Genomic DNA, 16437 nt, shown 5'->3' with positions numbered 1-16437 from the left:
TACTGTAAGAAGTTCAATGTCCAAGAACATTTGGAGTGGAAAAAAAAAAAAAAAGGGAAATGCATGACTCCAAACAATGACTATACAAAAAGTATGGGGAAGACATGTAAGCCACATTTTGAAAGCACTTCTTGAGGGTTTTTAGCATTTTTGTTGTAAAATTAGTAAATCATTTTCCCTTTTGTGTTTTCTGAGGGGGAAGAGGTACTTACTCATTTGAATATGATTTATACGTGATTTTCATTAACTGGCTTAGTAACGAGATACTGACGTTGAAAAAAATGATCTTAGTCTATTTAAACTATCATCTATCTACTTAATAATTAAGCTAAAATTAATACATACTGCTTTTATTCTATCTAGTTTTTGAGACAGGGTCTCACTCTATTGCCCAGACTAGAGTACAGCAGCATGATCTCGGCTCACTGCATCCTATGACTCTTGGGCACAAAATCCTCCCACCTCAGCTGGAACTATAGGTATGTGCCACCATGCCCAGCTCATTTTTGTATTTTTTGTAGTGGCAGGGGTTTGCCATGTCGTCCAGGCTGATCTCGAACTCCTGCACTCAAGGGATCCATATGCTTCATTAGCCACTGCACTGGGTCTCTGCTGATTTTATTCTAACTTAATTTTTTTCACCTTAAGTGGTAGAACTAACAGTGGATTCAATTTAGCTATTCATTTAAAGTAAGAATACTCTGAAAGACTTAAAAATAATAAAAACAAATTGGTAGATACAAAAAGTTCAAAATCATAATAAGATTGAAGAAATTTTTATTTTTCAAAAAAGTGTTTTTCCTACAAAATCCTAATTCAACATTTGCTGCAAACAAAAGAAAACTGTATTTTTAGTTTTTAAAAGAACATATTTATCTTAATTAACTAAGTATTGTAACAAATTAACTTATCTCCACAGTTGGTATTTTAAAATTAATAACTAAAGTTATTCTATCCTGGTACCATGTGAAAATTTGAATAAATCCTTCAGGTTTATAGACCTAAATTGTGCCTCAGTTATTTTTGACCTTAACAATAACAAATAAAATGGTTAAAGTAATACAGAAATAACAACAATAACAATATCAAACCAATAACTCATTAAGTGACTAAGACTTAAAATATATGCTAAGTTGCAAAATAAAGTACTTATTTTTACTTACAAGTTAGTAACTGGCTCTCCTTTCAACGGAGGTAGGAGGTTTCCAGAGCCAATTAAACAGTTGTGCACTATAGTCAGACTCTGTAGAATATCATCTCTAGAAAAATCAAAAGACATTTTCTTATTTTAGAAGAATCCAAATCCCTATTTAACAAGCCTGCTAGAGTCTAGCACAAAAGTTTTATCATGTGGTGATATAAATGATTAAGGTAAAGAAATAGCAAACGTCTTCAGTTTACCAACTTAATAGTAAAGAGCATTTTGAAAACAACCCAATAAAATCTTAGCTGAGTCTAAGAAAACAGGCATTCCTTTCAAAGGGGGCATATCTGCACACAGTTGCCAAAATATACACAAGTGAAACTGCTAAGTAGAAGTTACTAAAAAAAATTAGAAAAAGAAACCCAGAATTTTTGTGTTTAAAATGTTTAAGTGTTGTCAAATTTTCTGTTATACATTACATTAAATGGTTTTCTAAGTACAGGCACAGCAGATTTCGAAACACACATTGAAAATGAATACATGATATATGGCACGAATCAAGGCATAAAAGATTTATTTAGTCTGCAACTGAATATCTCTAATTATAAAATAAAACCAACCTAGACATTTCAAGTTTGCCGTCCCCACAGTGCTGGAGTTTGATGAGCTCAGGCTGAAGAAAGGAGTCCAAAAGATAAAATGCAAAAGACACTTCTTCTGAAGAAGGAACATGCCACTGGATTCCCAGATTCCACAAGTCCCCGGGTTTGCCCCAGTCCTAGAATAGAACAGCATCTACTCAGCAAGTTGAGAAACTGTCAAAGCCACCTGGCACATACATATATACAATTTTTAAAATTTAAAAGAAAATGTACACATAATCCAAACCCAAGCTAGCAAATGATACACAAAAAAGTAGCATGAAAACAACATCTTATTGTCTCTTCATTATCACTCCTGAAAAAAGTCTCCCTGAAGAGTGAGTACTCATTATAATACAAGTTTGCTCTACGAGTGACGATGAGTTAATATGAGGCTGTTTATTTAAGCAATAAAATTATATGAAACTATAGACATTAGATATGGCATATATACCAAGTTGTTTCACATACCACTAAGAAAGAAAAACAGAGTTTCAGTTCCATGCAAAGTGAGACAGCACAAGTTTCATACACTTCATAGTTTTAATAAACAATTTTAAAAATAAAAGACTAACATCTTTACATGCAAGAAAAAAAATAACACTTTGAATCCCTTAAAACAAGAAATCAACATATCCTTGAATCCTAAATGATTGAAAATGCTTGCCTTGATAGGAAAGTATTCAGAAGGAGGCTTGTCAAAGCCACCTGGCACACTGCAGTATTCTGTAGGGTAGATAAGTGTGGTAGAACGAAGAAGATGATGCAAAAGGTTACAAGACAGAGTGTAACCCTGCTTACAGGTTAAATGTAGGGTTCTTTGGAGAATCTTTACAAGCTGCTCCCTATAAAGAAGCAACTTCCTTCCATCCACTCGAGTAATCTAAAAGGGGAGAAAAAAATAGTTGGAGATATTTGGGTTAAAAGACCAAGAATCAATAATTAATGCGAAGTTCAACATTTGGCCACTAACATAGTCTAAAATAGTGTTTCTCTAAATGACTTCAATTAATTTTAGGACTGTCATTTTAACTGCATTCTAATAATTAATTCTTTTTAAAAATCAAACACATTTTCTGAGCCTAAGCTTTCATGCACCATAGTAACATCCCTTTCAAATGAGTCTATTCTCCTAAGGAGACTAAACCTAATTAAACTTCTGAAAATACTGATAAAGAAAACTGAAGTTTGATTGATGGCCAAATTTAAAATGTAGACCAAAAAAATTCCCATATCAAATCAACTTTTTCAATTAATAAGTTACCCATATTAGAACTAACCAGTAAAACTAAGTTAAGTAGATGGCTGAACATGCAGTGATGAGCTACACCACTTATTTGACAATGAGAGTATGAAATACTCTGACTTTCTGAAGCCTCATCAAGAAATTTCCAAAACTTCTGACTTTCCATTTGCTTTATAGTCATTTTGTCAGAAAGAGCTATATCCTAAAAGCAAGTCAATATATTCATAGTCATGTTTCTTAATCCGAAGATTTACAATACCTCAGACAAAAGTTGAAGATTCCACAGTAATTCCTTGTCTAGCTCTTCATCATTTAATACATCATCATCTAAAAACAGCAAAATAGTATCACGGGGGAAAAAACCATGCATTCAACTAAATACAGCATTTTAAAATATTTCTATTTATTATTTCTAATAGCTGAGGGAAGCCTCTTTTAGAAGACTTTCCTCATTAAAATAATTTTCTTTTATGTTCTATAAGATGAGCTTCATGAAGAAGAAATAAAAAGTCTTCCCAAAAGGAGATAAGAGTTTTCAAGAAAATAAACACGCCAACCAAGACTTCTGTCCCTCTGTATCTTACAAAATAACTGATATTTTTAAAGGTAACCTCTGGATGGTGGTTGTATTATAATAATAATAATAATAATAATAATAATAATACTAAAGTAACATTTTTAAGCTACTGCCAAACTGGATGATAACTTTTTTGGAGACAATTTCTCCCCAAATTGCAAATCAAAATATTGTGTAGCTAATGTCATTAACAGAGTTTTAGAAACCAAGAAAAAAACTTATGATGATCTTATGACTTACTCATTGTAAGCTGAGTTATAACACTGCAGCAGTGAGGAACAAAGAGCTTCAGAGATTCTTCTGGGCAGCACTGAAAATGTATTTGTACAAATAAGTTTTTTTAAAAGGCAAATATATACTAGCGTATTTTCAGTGGCAACTAAAGACTATAAATAAGCAGCTACTGAAAAACTTTGTATTCTAAGCATACCAGCACCTCTGAAATAATTAACCATATAAGCTTGTCGATTGTTAAGTCATGAATTCATCAGTTCAAAAAACTAAACTCACCTTTACAGCAGCGCGGCACATGTCTGCCACCATGCGACCTGCTACTCTTGTTTCAAATATATGTGAAGTAGAAAAATTAAAAACCTTCTGAAGGGCCACCTGTTAAGATATGTAAGAAATGAAAATGTCTAATGAGCAATTTTTAGAAAATTAAACATTTTATAGAACATAAAAGAAAATTATAAATATATTTAGACAATTCCAAAAATAAGCAAATAGGCAATTTTAACTATCTGATTTTATAAGAACGTCATTTTATAATAATGTCACATTCAGGTCTAAGAACAATCTTTCCCCATGATCCTAACTTGAACAAAACATTTGAGGTATTGGGTGGGTGCAGTGGCTCACACCTGTAATCCTAACACTTTGGGAAGCCAAGGCAGAAGGATCACTTGACATCAGGAGTTCAAGACCAGCCTGGCCAACATGGCAAAACCCTGTCTCCACTAAAAATGCAAAACTTGGCCAAGCATGGTGGTGCATGCCTGTAGTCCCAGCTGCTCAGGAGGCTGAGGCATGAGAATGGCTTGAACCTGGAAGGCAGAGGTTGCAGTGACCAAGATCATACCACTGTACTCCATCCCAGGTGACAGGGTGAGACTCTGTCTCACAAAAAAATAAAATAAAAGATTTGAGGTGCAAGATTTTACTTGCTAAAGAAACCTTACACATAAAATTATACCTGGTGGAAGCAAATGCAATTTAATTATCTTTTTGGCTTATTCAATATAACAAAAAAAGTTTTTTTAATACCTAATACAATTTGTCATCCTGAGAACTACAGACTAGACATCTATTCTTACCCTAAAATACTAGAAGCAGTCTATTTATTTTACAGTCATGTCACAAAACTTTAATTTACTTGCTCAATGAAAGATGAGTTCCAAAACCGGGTTAACAATACTGAAAAGTTTAAACAACTCCTACTGGTTAAACAAGAGATGATTTGTGTTCCTTTCTTTATGCTAACATAATCATAGTATTTATTTTACCCAGCTGCAAGGCAGTTTGGCTTTTAACCAGGATTAACATATTTAACAGTGGTAATTACAGATGATGGGAGAATAGAAATGAAAATAAAGTGTAGTCCTAAAGGCTATAGATAATAGGTACCATACTACAGATAACAGGTACCAATCAATATAGAATAAGTGAATGCTTACTGAATGTCTTATGAGGATAACTACTCCCAATCCATCAGTTAATCTTAGGATTTAATTTCTATCATGGGAGTGATATCATAAGCAATTTCTAAAACTCAGCTGAGTAATTATTTTTAATTGTAAAATTAAAAAATTCAGTTGTTTCTTGTTGTTCATGGTAGTCATGTTCTATAAATTTGCTGTGACCACTGAACTAGTAAATACTAACCACTGCTCCTGGGGAAATACAGGATTATGTTCCTGTGAACCTATGGTCAGTCACAACATTTTCATCAACTCATCAATACATAATCCTGAGTGTGTTTCTGTTTACAGACAGTTTATTTAATACACATTGCTGATTCACTAACATTTAATCCACAATCAACAGCACTATAACTCATGCCTGTTGATGCTTACCTAGCACAGTGTTCTCCCATTAGACACAGCGCAACTCTCATGCTTAGAAACCCTCGAACCCCTTTAAACACTAAACTCTTGGGGGCCATTTTTGACATTTTTAAACAGCAGAATCACCAACAAAAAGCACAACAACAATGTAAAAACGTGGCATTAAGTAGATCGCAAAGGGACAGTTGCTTAAGTGGAGCTGGATATAAGACGGCAGAGTGCCTTGTTTGCTCTCAGCTGAGAACACATACATCAGGTGTACATGAGATCAAATTGAGATCAAGTTTAGGTAACTAAATTTTTGTCACTCACAAAAGCTTTGATTTTGGCATTACAAATGATTTGAGTAAGTAGGTAAATTTGCAAATACGAAATCTGCAAATAATGAGGAGCAACTGTACATTTCTTTAAAACTTAAGTATAAAGGTAAAGTGCATGATATACACAAAGTAACTTGAAGTCAATTTTTAAACATCAAATGAAACTTAAAAGTTGGAAGTTTATTTTTTGCAGCAATGTTCTTACCATAAATATTTCTTTGGAACACTGGGTAAGGATTGTACTAAACGTAGAAGACAGACCTAATTCGACCAAACTCTCCAAGTGTGTCATTTTCTCAGTTTCTGTCTCTTCTCTTGTTTGCTCCAATGTGCTACTTTCTATAAGTCCAAAGCATCTAAATAATCCAAACAAAGCATAATTTCAGCAAGTAAAATCTGGTTTGACATTTTTGGTGGTGATCAGGTTACTCTCTATCGTCTTAACTATTCTAGTGACAGCTACTTAATTTCTACATGGTTCAAAAATCAATTACCCTTCTATAACTTCAGAAGCACCCGCAGTAGCTAAATAAAAGTTATAATGCAGCAATAAACTAAAGTTTTGGGAACAGAAGAGTCATTTTCTAGAATGTCAGCTAAACATTGGTGTTGGTTACAAGCTCACCTGTCCATAAACTGTAAGACGAAATCCTCCAATTCAGCTGTGGCTGAGCAAAGTTCTCGTTCCACCTATAATATCCCAATGTGGAGAAAGATTACATATAGCCTTTGTTTATTTCCTGAACTAACAAAACTCAATTATTGCCTAACAAATGTATCTATACTAAATTATTATACTGAGAAACAGCACCATACTTGCATATCAATTTAGAACAACTTGATCTACTACTTTTTAGGAATCAAAGAAAGAAGAAATTAATGTTATTTTACAAGAGCCAAATACAGAAGTAAAGAAGCTATCTTTATTATAAATTCAGTTTTTCAAACTGCTGATATATGTAAAGTCTAATCTCTCACTACTTGAATGTCCAAAAAACACGTATGCTCGTGACTGGGGACACTGGCTGGCTGGCGAGATGCTGTGGCTCATGCCTGTAATCCTAGCACTTTGGGAGGCCGAAGTGAGCAGATCACTTGAGGTCAAGAGTTCAAGACCATGGACAACATGGCAAAACCCTGTCACTACTAAAAATACACACACAAAAAATTAGCCAGGCATGGTGGCACATGCCTGTAATCCCAGCTACTTTGGAGGATAAGACACAAGAATCACTTGAACCCAGGAGGGCAGAGGCTGCAGTGATCCAAGATGGCACTACTGGACTCCAGCCTAGGCGACATGCTTCCAATAAAGAAAATAGTTCTGAGGGCCAGGTGTGGAGGCTCACACCTGTAATCCCAGCATTTTAGGAGGGGTGGGAGGATTACTTGAGGCCAGATCATGAGGTCAAGTGATTGAGACCAGCCTGGCCAACATGGTGAAACCCTGTCTCTACTGAAAATATTAAAAGTTAGCCAGGCATGGTGGTGCACACCTGTAGTACCAGCAACTCAGGAGGCTGAGGCAGGAGAATCAATTGAACCCAGGAGGTGGAGGTTGCAGTGAGCCAAGATGGCACCACCACATTCTAGCCTGAGCAACAGAGCGAGACTCCATCTCCAAAAAAAAAAGGGGGGGTTCTGAAAGAGTCAAATAGGGAAGAAGAAAATCTATCTTCTTTAGATGTCAATCTCTTGGATAGATTACTAACCTAAGATGATGGAAAAATAAAATACCACCATCTTTTGCTTAACAAAATATTTAAAAGTGACAGTAAACTGAAATATACCTCCAGATGTCAGATATTGATAGAAATGGCCTATTTTTGAGCCACCTCCTATGGTGGGTGCTCTGCAGGCTCTTTTGCCAGTGATGGCTTGGCCCTCTGTATGTGCCATGCTAGTCATAAAATAGTAATTTTAACTTTGTAGAAACTATCCAAAGTAGTTTCTAAACTGTCAAGTGTTGCTATGCATATGCAATAATAATCAGAACATCATTAACTCTTTTATAACCATAAAACGCCCTTACTTCTGTGAGGTCATTTCTTTCTTGTAGTACAGATGAACAATCTACTAAAGGCACCAGAGTAGAAAATGTTGCTATGAACTGGAATGTGATCTGTGGGAAGATACAAATGATGTTCAACACATTACGAAATTCGAATTCAGAAATACAAGTACACCATGAACTACAATAAATTATCCCAGTAAATTTCCTCAATCAAAACCCTACAAGTTTTTCTGGATATTCCTCACTTAGAATTGAACATTTTAAGGTTCTTCATAATTAACTAGCAGTTGGCCAGGCACGGTGGCGCAGACCTGTAATCCACAACTTTGGGAGACCGACTCAGGTGGATCAATTGAGGTTAGGAATTCCAGACCAGCTTGGCCAACATGGTGAAACCCTGTCACTACTAAAAATACAAAAACTAGCCAGGCGTGGCAGCATGTGCCCATAATCCGAGCTACCTGGGAGGCTGAGGCAAGAGAACCAGTGGAACTCGGGAGGCGGAGACTGCAGTGAGCTGAGATAGTGTCACTGCACTCCAGCCTAGGTGACAGAGCAAGACTCCATCTCAGATAGATAGATAGACAGACAGACAGACAGATGATAGATAGCTGTTACTTTAGTAATGAAATTATACATTTGTTTTCATATAGTTATTTATTAGGCTTAAGCACAAAGTTCTCCAACCTTTTGTCAATGAGAAGTTACTTTGCCTCCCACCTAAATAAGGAGCTTTAACTAAAGATAAATAGAACATGCTAATGCAGAAGCCAGAGACCAGAAAAAAAGGGTAGATGACCAAAGTGCTAAGTCAGAAGACATGTGTAAGCATGATTTAGCACTTTATACCCAGTAACTTTTCATTATACCCCCTCACCAGTGTAAGTGAAGTACAACTGATCATACACTATGATTTTTAATTTCCCTATTTAAGAAAAATAGTAAATATACAATAAGCTTTAAAACATCATTGTATAACCATTAAATGTATACAGGTTATGGCAAATTACTAAGAAAGGCTTTATACAGACCAACTGTCCATAGATCTAAACTTGGGCATCTGCAGATATAAGGCTGTTATCATTAACAGTTTTTATACCATACTATGTTTTAACAGTATCTGAAGACAAATTTAAAATATGTCAATTTACACAATTATAACTTTAAAATTAGGCAAAATCACCAATATACTCACCATGCATTTACTAAAGTCATTTGGATCCACCCCAGGCAATGCTCTCATCAACAGAGGTAGCATATGTGTTGGACCTTCAGGAAACCATCTGCCCCCTGATACCAAACTGCGGGCTACTCCAATTACACAACTTAAAGTAGCTGTGAGCTGGTGAGGTTCTGTTAATGTCTCTAATGCAGGATACGTTCTACAGTTTGAAAACAGATTTTTTGAAGTTTCCATCATAGATATGCATAATGCCATAATACATTAAATATAATACATTCCTAAACTGCACTTTGACTTAAAGGCTTATAGTCAGCAAAATACTTAGAGTGAAAATTTGCTTTCAAAGTTAACAGAATTACAGTAGTCCCCTTATCTGCAGTTTTACTTTCTGTAGTTTCAGTTAACAAAGGTTAATCAATTACAGTGTCCTAACAGTGAGAGACCATATTCACATTACTTGTATTATATTAACAATATATTGTTATAATTGTTCTATTTTATGATTGTTGTGCCTCATACTCTGCCTAATTTATAAATTAAACTTTATCACAGGTATGCACATACATAAAAAAACATAGTACACAAAGGGTTCAGTACTATCCACGGTATGCACTGGGGTCTTCAAACATATCTCTCACCAATAAGAGGAGACACTACTGTACACAAATAAAGGCAAGATAAACAGATTATTTACTGTACATGTCCCCTATCCTCTGCCAACTTACCAACTCTTTTCATGCAAATTCTATGTGAAAAAAAGAACACAAACTGGTAGATGCCGGGTGTGATGACTCACCCTACCTTTTGGGGAGGCCAAGGCAGGCAGATCACCGCAGGGCAGGAGTACGAGACCAGCCTGGCCAACACGGTGAAAACCTGTCTCTACTATGATTACAAAAATTAGCTGGGTGTGGTGGCGCATGCATGCAATCCCAGCTACCTGGGAGGCTGAGGCAGGAGAATTGCCTGAACCTGGGAGGCAGAGGTTGCGGTAATCCAAGATTATGCCATTGCACTACAGCCTGGGTGACAGAGCAAGACTCTGTCTCAAAACACCACAAAACAAAAAGAACATCAACTGGTAGATACTGCATTGCTTTAGCCATCCTAATATCATTATACTAATCTAATGGTCACTCTGTGGAATAACAAGTTAAAATATTCTACTCTTTTTATTTTGAGATGGAGTCTCGCTCTGTCACCCAGACTGGAGTGCAGTGGTGCGATCTCAGCTCACTGCAACTTCCACCTCTTGGGTTCAAGTGATTCTCCTGCCTCAGCCTCCTGAGTAGCTGGGACTACAGGTGCGTGCCACCACACCCAGCTAATTTTTTGTATTTTTAGTAGAGATGGGGTTTCACCCTCTTGGCCAGGATGGTCTTAATCTCTTGACCTCAAGATCCGCCCACCTCAGCTTCCCAGAGTGCTGGGATTACAGGTGTGAGCCACCACACTTGGCCACAAATACTCTACTCTTTCTTTCCTCCCAGCACCCCCAAACCTGCAGTCAGGGTCTCATTCTGTCCCAGGCTGCAGTGCAGTGGCCTGGTCACAGCTCACTGCAGCCTCCACACTGCCCAGCTCAGGTAATCCTCCCACCTTGGCTTCTCGAGTAGCTGGGACTACTGGCATATGTCACCACTCCCGGCTAATTTGTATATTTTTTTTTTTGTAGAGACAGAGTTCACCATGTTGCCCAGGCTGGTCTCAAACTCCTGAACTCAAACAATCTATCTGCCTCAGACTCCCAAAGTGTTAGGAATACAAGCATGAGCCACCACACCCAGCTGCTTATTTTTTTTTTTTAATGGAGAAAACACACCAAATTCTTAAACAGAAGCTTTCTTGGAAATGTTAAACTAAGTGTCTAAAATTTCTCTTCTACATTTTTAATTTTTTAGAAAGTTTTGCTTTTATTAAAAATAAAATCCTTGGCTGGGCATGGTGGCTCATGTCTGTAATCCCAGCACTTTGGGAGGCCAAGTCAGGTGGATTGCTTTAGGTCAGGAGTTCAAGATCAGCCTGACCACCATGGTAAAACCCCCTCTACTAAAAATACAAAAATTAGCCGGGCGTGGTGGTCCACACCTGTAATCCCAGCTACTTGGGAGGCTGAGGCAGGAGCATCACTTGAACCTGGGAGGCAGAAGTTGCAGTGAGCTGAGATTGTGCCAATGCACTCCAGCCTGGGTGACAGAGCCAGAGTCCATCTCAAAAAAAACAAAACATTAACAAAAATTTCTTTAAAGTCATGCCACTTCAAAGCAGCACAAAATTACAATTGAAAGTATCAAAAAAATGTCATCGTATTGTCAATTTGGTCTATTAAAAATTTATCTTGGCCAAGCATTCAACATAATTTAATATGCTGATATTAAATTTGTCCAAAATTTTAGGACTAAAGAAAAATGTGATGAGTCTATTTATTTATAAGCTTTGTTCTTTCTAAAAATGTAGCTCACTATTCATAATTAATCAGCTGAAAAACACAAAGAAAAGGGGAAGTAAAGAAACATCAAAACACTCCAAACTTCAAAATTTTAGCTAAGCAAAACAGATGAAGTTCCTCCTCTCCAAGGAGCATCAGGGAAACTGCCATTAACTGTTAGCTTCTGCTATTCTGTAGAGGCCAAGAAGCAAAGAATACTGTGGGGTGAAGACAGACAGGAAACTGCCTATCTTCCCCTGCTCCATTTCCTAATTAAGTTCTATATGCTGGAAGAGTTTCAATGCCCCAAGATAGATAGATAGACAGACAGACAGACAGACACACACACACACACACACACACACACACAAGGTTGGGAAAATGAAGTACGACCTAACTTAAATAAAAATGGCAATGAGGGTAGGTAACGCACCATAAACAGTTGAAAATTACAGATAATGGAGGCCCACTTTGGTTAAGATCTTGAAAATGGTACTCTTCCCCAACTAACTGCCAATACTTAATCCATCTCAACAGGAAGTCAGAAACTAGGCGATAATTGAAATTCTACCACTAGGGACCTTGGACAAATTTTTATGGAACTCAGTGGCTAGATCCTTCTGAGCTCCAAAAAACAAACATATTTTCTCTTTATTTGATGAACACATTTAAAGAGAGATCACAAAGCTTAAGTTCAGATAGTAGAGGAAGCAGAGGTATAAGAGAAAGCTTGAGTAATTTGCTCTTGAACAAATTACTTTAAAAATTACTCTCAAAAATTAAGAGTAGGCTGGGGACAGTGACTCACGCCTGTAATCCCAGCACTCTGGGAAGCCAAAGCAAGTGGATCACCTGAGGTCAGGAGTTCGAGACCAGCCTGGCCAACATGGTGAAATACCATCTCTACTAAAAATACAAAAATTAGCTGGGTATGGCAGTAGGTGCCTCTGATGCCAGCTACTCAGGAGACTAAGGCAGGAGAATCCTTGAACCCAGAAGGTAGAGGCTGCAGTGAGCCAAGATTGCAAGACTGCACTCTAGCCTGGGCAATCGGAGTGAAACTTCATCTCAAAAAAAAAAAGCAAAGTTGCTGTCTCTCTCTTTGTAAGTACATCATGCTTATTCTGTGACAATGGCTAGGCAAGTAAAGAGTTATTTTCATTACTATTTCAACATACAAAACAAAATGAATATAATAAAATTTACACTGTAAAAATAACACATCTGAATATACAATACATAAAAATAGTAATTTTCTTCTCTATCACTGATTCTAAGAAATAAAAGAAATCCAAAAACCACTTTCACTACCATCTTCTCAATCCTTAGTGACACTCAACATTTGGATCTAAAAGAAAAGCCAGATCTTAATTCATAAGCAAATAACTTTTTTTTCATATTTGCAACAAGCCTTTATTGTAAATAAAGTAAGACACATTGCAGGGATTAGGGCATGGATATATATTTGGAGCAAACTACAAAGATATACAAATGGAAATAAACGTACAAAAAATCTTCAGGGTCATTAACATTAGATAAGTGCAAAGTATCACAGTGTCATATGACTGTGCATTAATACCTATTAGAATAGCTAAAATAAAACACAGTGACAATGCCAAATGCTGGCAAGGATGTGGAGAAACTGCATGTCATAAATTGTTGGTGGAGTTGTAAATGATGCATACACCTTGAAAAACAGTTCGGCAGGTTTGTTTTTTTTTAATAAATACAGATAATTAATATGCAACTACCATAACCCCAATTACACTCCTGGTCATAAGCAAATAATTTTGGTAACTAAAATGTGTGAATAACCCAAAAGATGTATGTTACACATTTTATCTCAATTTTTTCCTCTCCAATAAACCCTTATCAAGTTATCAATCATTATATTATAATGTCTTGCTTCTCCCTCTAGGAACAGGAATAAGCACCGAAAAAGCAAAACAGAACCACAGAAGAGAAGAGAATCAATCAGAATGGACCAAAAGTAAAACGTAGCTATGGCTGAGACTCCCGCTAAACACTTACCTTTCAAGTACAGGGGGTATTACTAATTCAGGTCTCATGAGTGCAAGATTCTGCAAAGCCTGGGCTGCTTCTAGACTACCAGTTTTGCTAAACATAGCCAAGAGGACAGGCTGAATAATGCATTGTACAAAGTCTGTAACATCTTGATCAGTAAGCTTGTGGCTATCAGGCACAGGAGTTAACCAAGAGGGCTTCTTGTATCTTTCACGATGCAATCTTCTAACAACACTGTTTGGCAACCGCTGAAGTAGTTTCATTAACTTGTTCTGGGGACACAGAAGCAAAAGTTCTAAGCAGGTTCTACTTTCCCACATAGATATTCGTGGTTGCTCTCTAGCTTCTCGAGAAGATTTTTAAAATAACAGTTCTTATTATCTTATTACAAAGAACTGTACTGCATAACTAGATAGAATTAAACACTGTTACCAATGAATGATTCCTATTAACAAAAATGAGCTGTAAATTTCAGTCTAAAAAAATTTCTAGCATATAAATTTTCCATTACATGAAAGCCATTTTAACTGGACAACTTAAAAACAACAAAAACAGATGACTGGATAAAACTGGAAAGATGGTTCCATGTTCCGTGGTATTTTTGTTATCATTTTTTTACTAAAATGAGGCATGCTTTTAGCAGTTACCACATTAATATAGTCTTATTTAATTTATATGTTCTACAACACAGTATTTTAATTTAAATGTAAGCAGTTACATATAGCCAAAGCTATGGAGGACAGAAAATTATTACAGGTCACACAATAGGCAACAGTCAAGTATGACTACATCTTTAAAGATTCCAAGCCCTATAATGCAAAATGAAGTTACTCACCAGCCAGCGCCCATTATTTGAAGGATGGTAAAAAGATGAGATACTGTTAAACAGACCAGCTAAGTGCTTTTGCACTAGCTTACTTGGTCCACCCTGTCCAGATAAAAGAGTAAAAATGTCAGTACCCACATCATACTGTAAAAATACAGAGGTCAACAGGCGCAAGCCTATATATAATTCACTACTGTGGTTTATAGCCAACTTGCTGACAAAAATCAATTCTATCTTTAAATAAGAGTCAAAGACAATTCTCTGATGAACTTCATGCAAATCAACTCAAAATATTCTACTACAAATAAGGGCAGCTTACTTGAATCAAAATAGAAAACTAAAAAAATACCTGTCAATTTAGGATAACAGTGTATTTTACTGTTCTGCAGTATATAACCTGGATACTAAAATTTATCACTAAGATTAGCATCTTAAAATTGCCAAGAATGCTAACATCAGGCATAAAAAACATTTTTGAAATGACTCAATAAGTAAACTTTTCAGTGTATGAAATGGAGAGGGGAAGAGTTTAATAAATGTATTCAAATGATTACTTCTAAATGGCTAAAAATGATCAAACTTGTTATATTTGACCACATTGTAACTCAAAAGAAAAATATTTTTATTTCTTGATCTACTGCCCAAACAAGCAAACAAAACAACCAATCAAACAACAACATAACCTGGGAGACAAATGAGGAAAAAACCTAGTTTTCATCTTATCAAGTTGAATGGCCCTGGAATAAAGGACTAAAACTCGGACTTCAAACCTCCTATCTGTGTCATGATGATCTTCTTTCAAGAAATAGCATAAACCTAAAATAAAATGTCAAATTATATTAGGAATAAATATGTCTTCCTGCCAAAATGAAATCCACATACGTTTCCCAATCTACTAACGAGAATAGGATAACCACTCAGAGACTATAATACCGTAAGAAAAAGTCCACAAAATATTCAAAATTCTAACATAATTAGCAGTATTGATTTTTATTATATTTTCAGTTAAAAAAAAAAGAAGCATCAGCCAGGTGCAGTGGCTGATGCCTGTAATCCCAGCACTCTGGGAGGCTGAGGTAGGCAGGTCACTTGAGGTCAGGAGTTCGAGACCAGCCTGGCCAACATGGTGAAACCATGTCTCGACAAAAAACACAAAAATTAGCCAAGCATGGTGGCAGGTGCCTGTAGTCCCAACTACTCGGGAGGCTGTGGCAAGAGAATCGCTTGAACCTGGGAGGTGGAGGCTGCAGTGACCTGAGATCACAACATTGCACTCCAGCCTGGGTGACAGAGCAAGACTTTGTCTTCAAAAAAACAAAAAAAGTGTCTCCTTCTGTTGCCCAGGGTGGAGAGTGGTGCTCAGTGGAGCCTCAACCTCCTAGGCTCAAGCGATCCTCCCACCTCAGCCTGCTGAGTAGCTAGGACCACAGGCACATGCTACCATGCCTGTGCTCTCACCATGTTGCCCAGGTTGATCTCAAACTCCTGGGTTCGAGTTATCCTCCCATCTTGGCTTCCCAAAGTGCTAGGATTACAGGTGTGAGCCTTGGGACTTAGCCATATTTTCACATATAACACAAAATGAAGCTGCCAATGAGAACTCTGTGTGAAAGCAGAGCAAAATTCACTCAAATAATAATACTAATCAGTACCCGATTCTGCAGCCCCCCAAAATCCAGTTTCAACTCTGCATATGTAAGACAGTAAACACTCTTCAGTGTTTGCTCCTACTCGTTAAGAAAAATGGGATTTTTTCCTCTGTTTAACAATAAAATGGCAAAAACAAGGGGAGCTTAAATTTGTTTTTCTTACAATGAAATTTAAGAGGCAAGCTTCTAAATAAAAAAAAAAAACCTGTCTTTTCCACAGAAACAAACTAATATGTAAAACAGAATAATAATTCACAAATAGCTGCAGAAGCAATATGAATAAGCTAGGAAATTATAATAGAAAGTTGTTCTGATATT

General features: G+C 36.5%; 1 protein-coding gene across 13 annotated transcripts in view; it reads right to left on the bottom strand.

Moving 5' to 3' along the window:
- The window catches only part of PSME4 (proteasome activator subunit 4), a 109413-nt gene that overhangs the window by 53720 nt on the left and 39256 nt on the right, over positions 1-16437 (bottom strand). For all 13 annotated transcript variants that reach the window (XM_002757750.6, XM_035272593.3, XM_035272594.3 and 10 more), the window contains 12 exons: positions 14480-14572; positions 13651-13916; positions 9204-9390; positions 8027-8116; positions 6620-6684; positions 6200-6350; positions 4119-4217; positions 3849-3918; positions 3291-3358; positions 2453-2668; positions 1765-1922; positions 1164-1259 (listed from right to left, as the gene is read on the bottom strand). In XM_002757750.6, the coding sequence (XP_002757796.1) occupies positions 1164-1259; positions 1765-1922; positions 2453-2668; positions 3291-3358; positions 3849-3918; positions 4119-4217; positions 6200-6350; positions 6620-6684; positions 8027-8116; positions 9204-9390; positions 13651-13916; positions 14480-14572 (1559 nt within the window). The remainder of the gene's footprint in view (positions 1-1163; positions 1260-1764; positions 1923-2452; positions 2669-3290; positions 3359-3848; positions 3919-4118; positions 4218-6199; positions 6351-6619; positions 6685-8026; positions 8117-9203; positions 9391-13650; positions 13917-14479; positions 14573-16437) is intronic.

The sequence above is a fragment of the Callithrix jacchus genome, chromosome 14, assembly GCF_049354715.1.
Source record: "Callithrix jacchus isolate 240 chromosome 14, calJac240_pri, whole genome shotgun sequence".
Lineage (NCBI taxonomy): Eukaryota > Metazoa > Chordata > Mammalia > Primates > Cebidae > Callithrix > Callithrix jacchus.
Note: the sequence above shows the minus strand (reverse complement) of the source record. Positions and strands in the feature narration are given on the sequence as shown.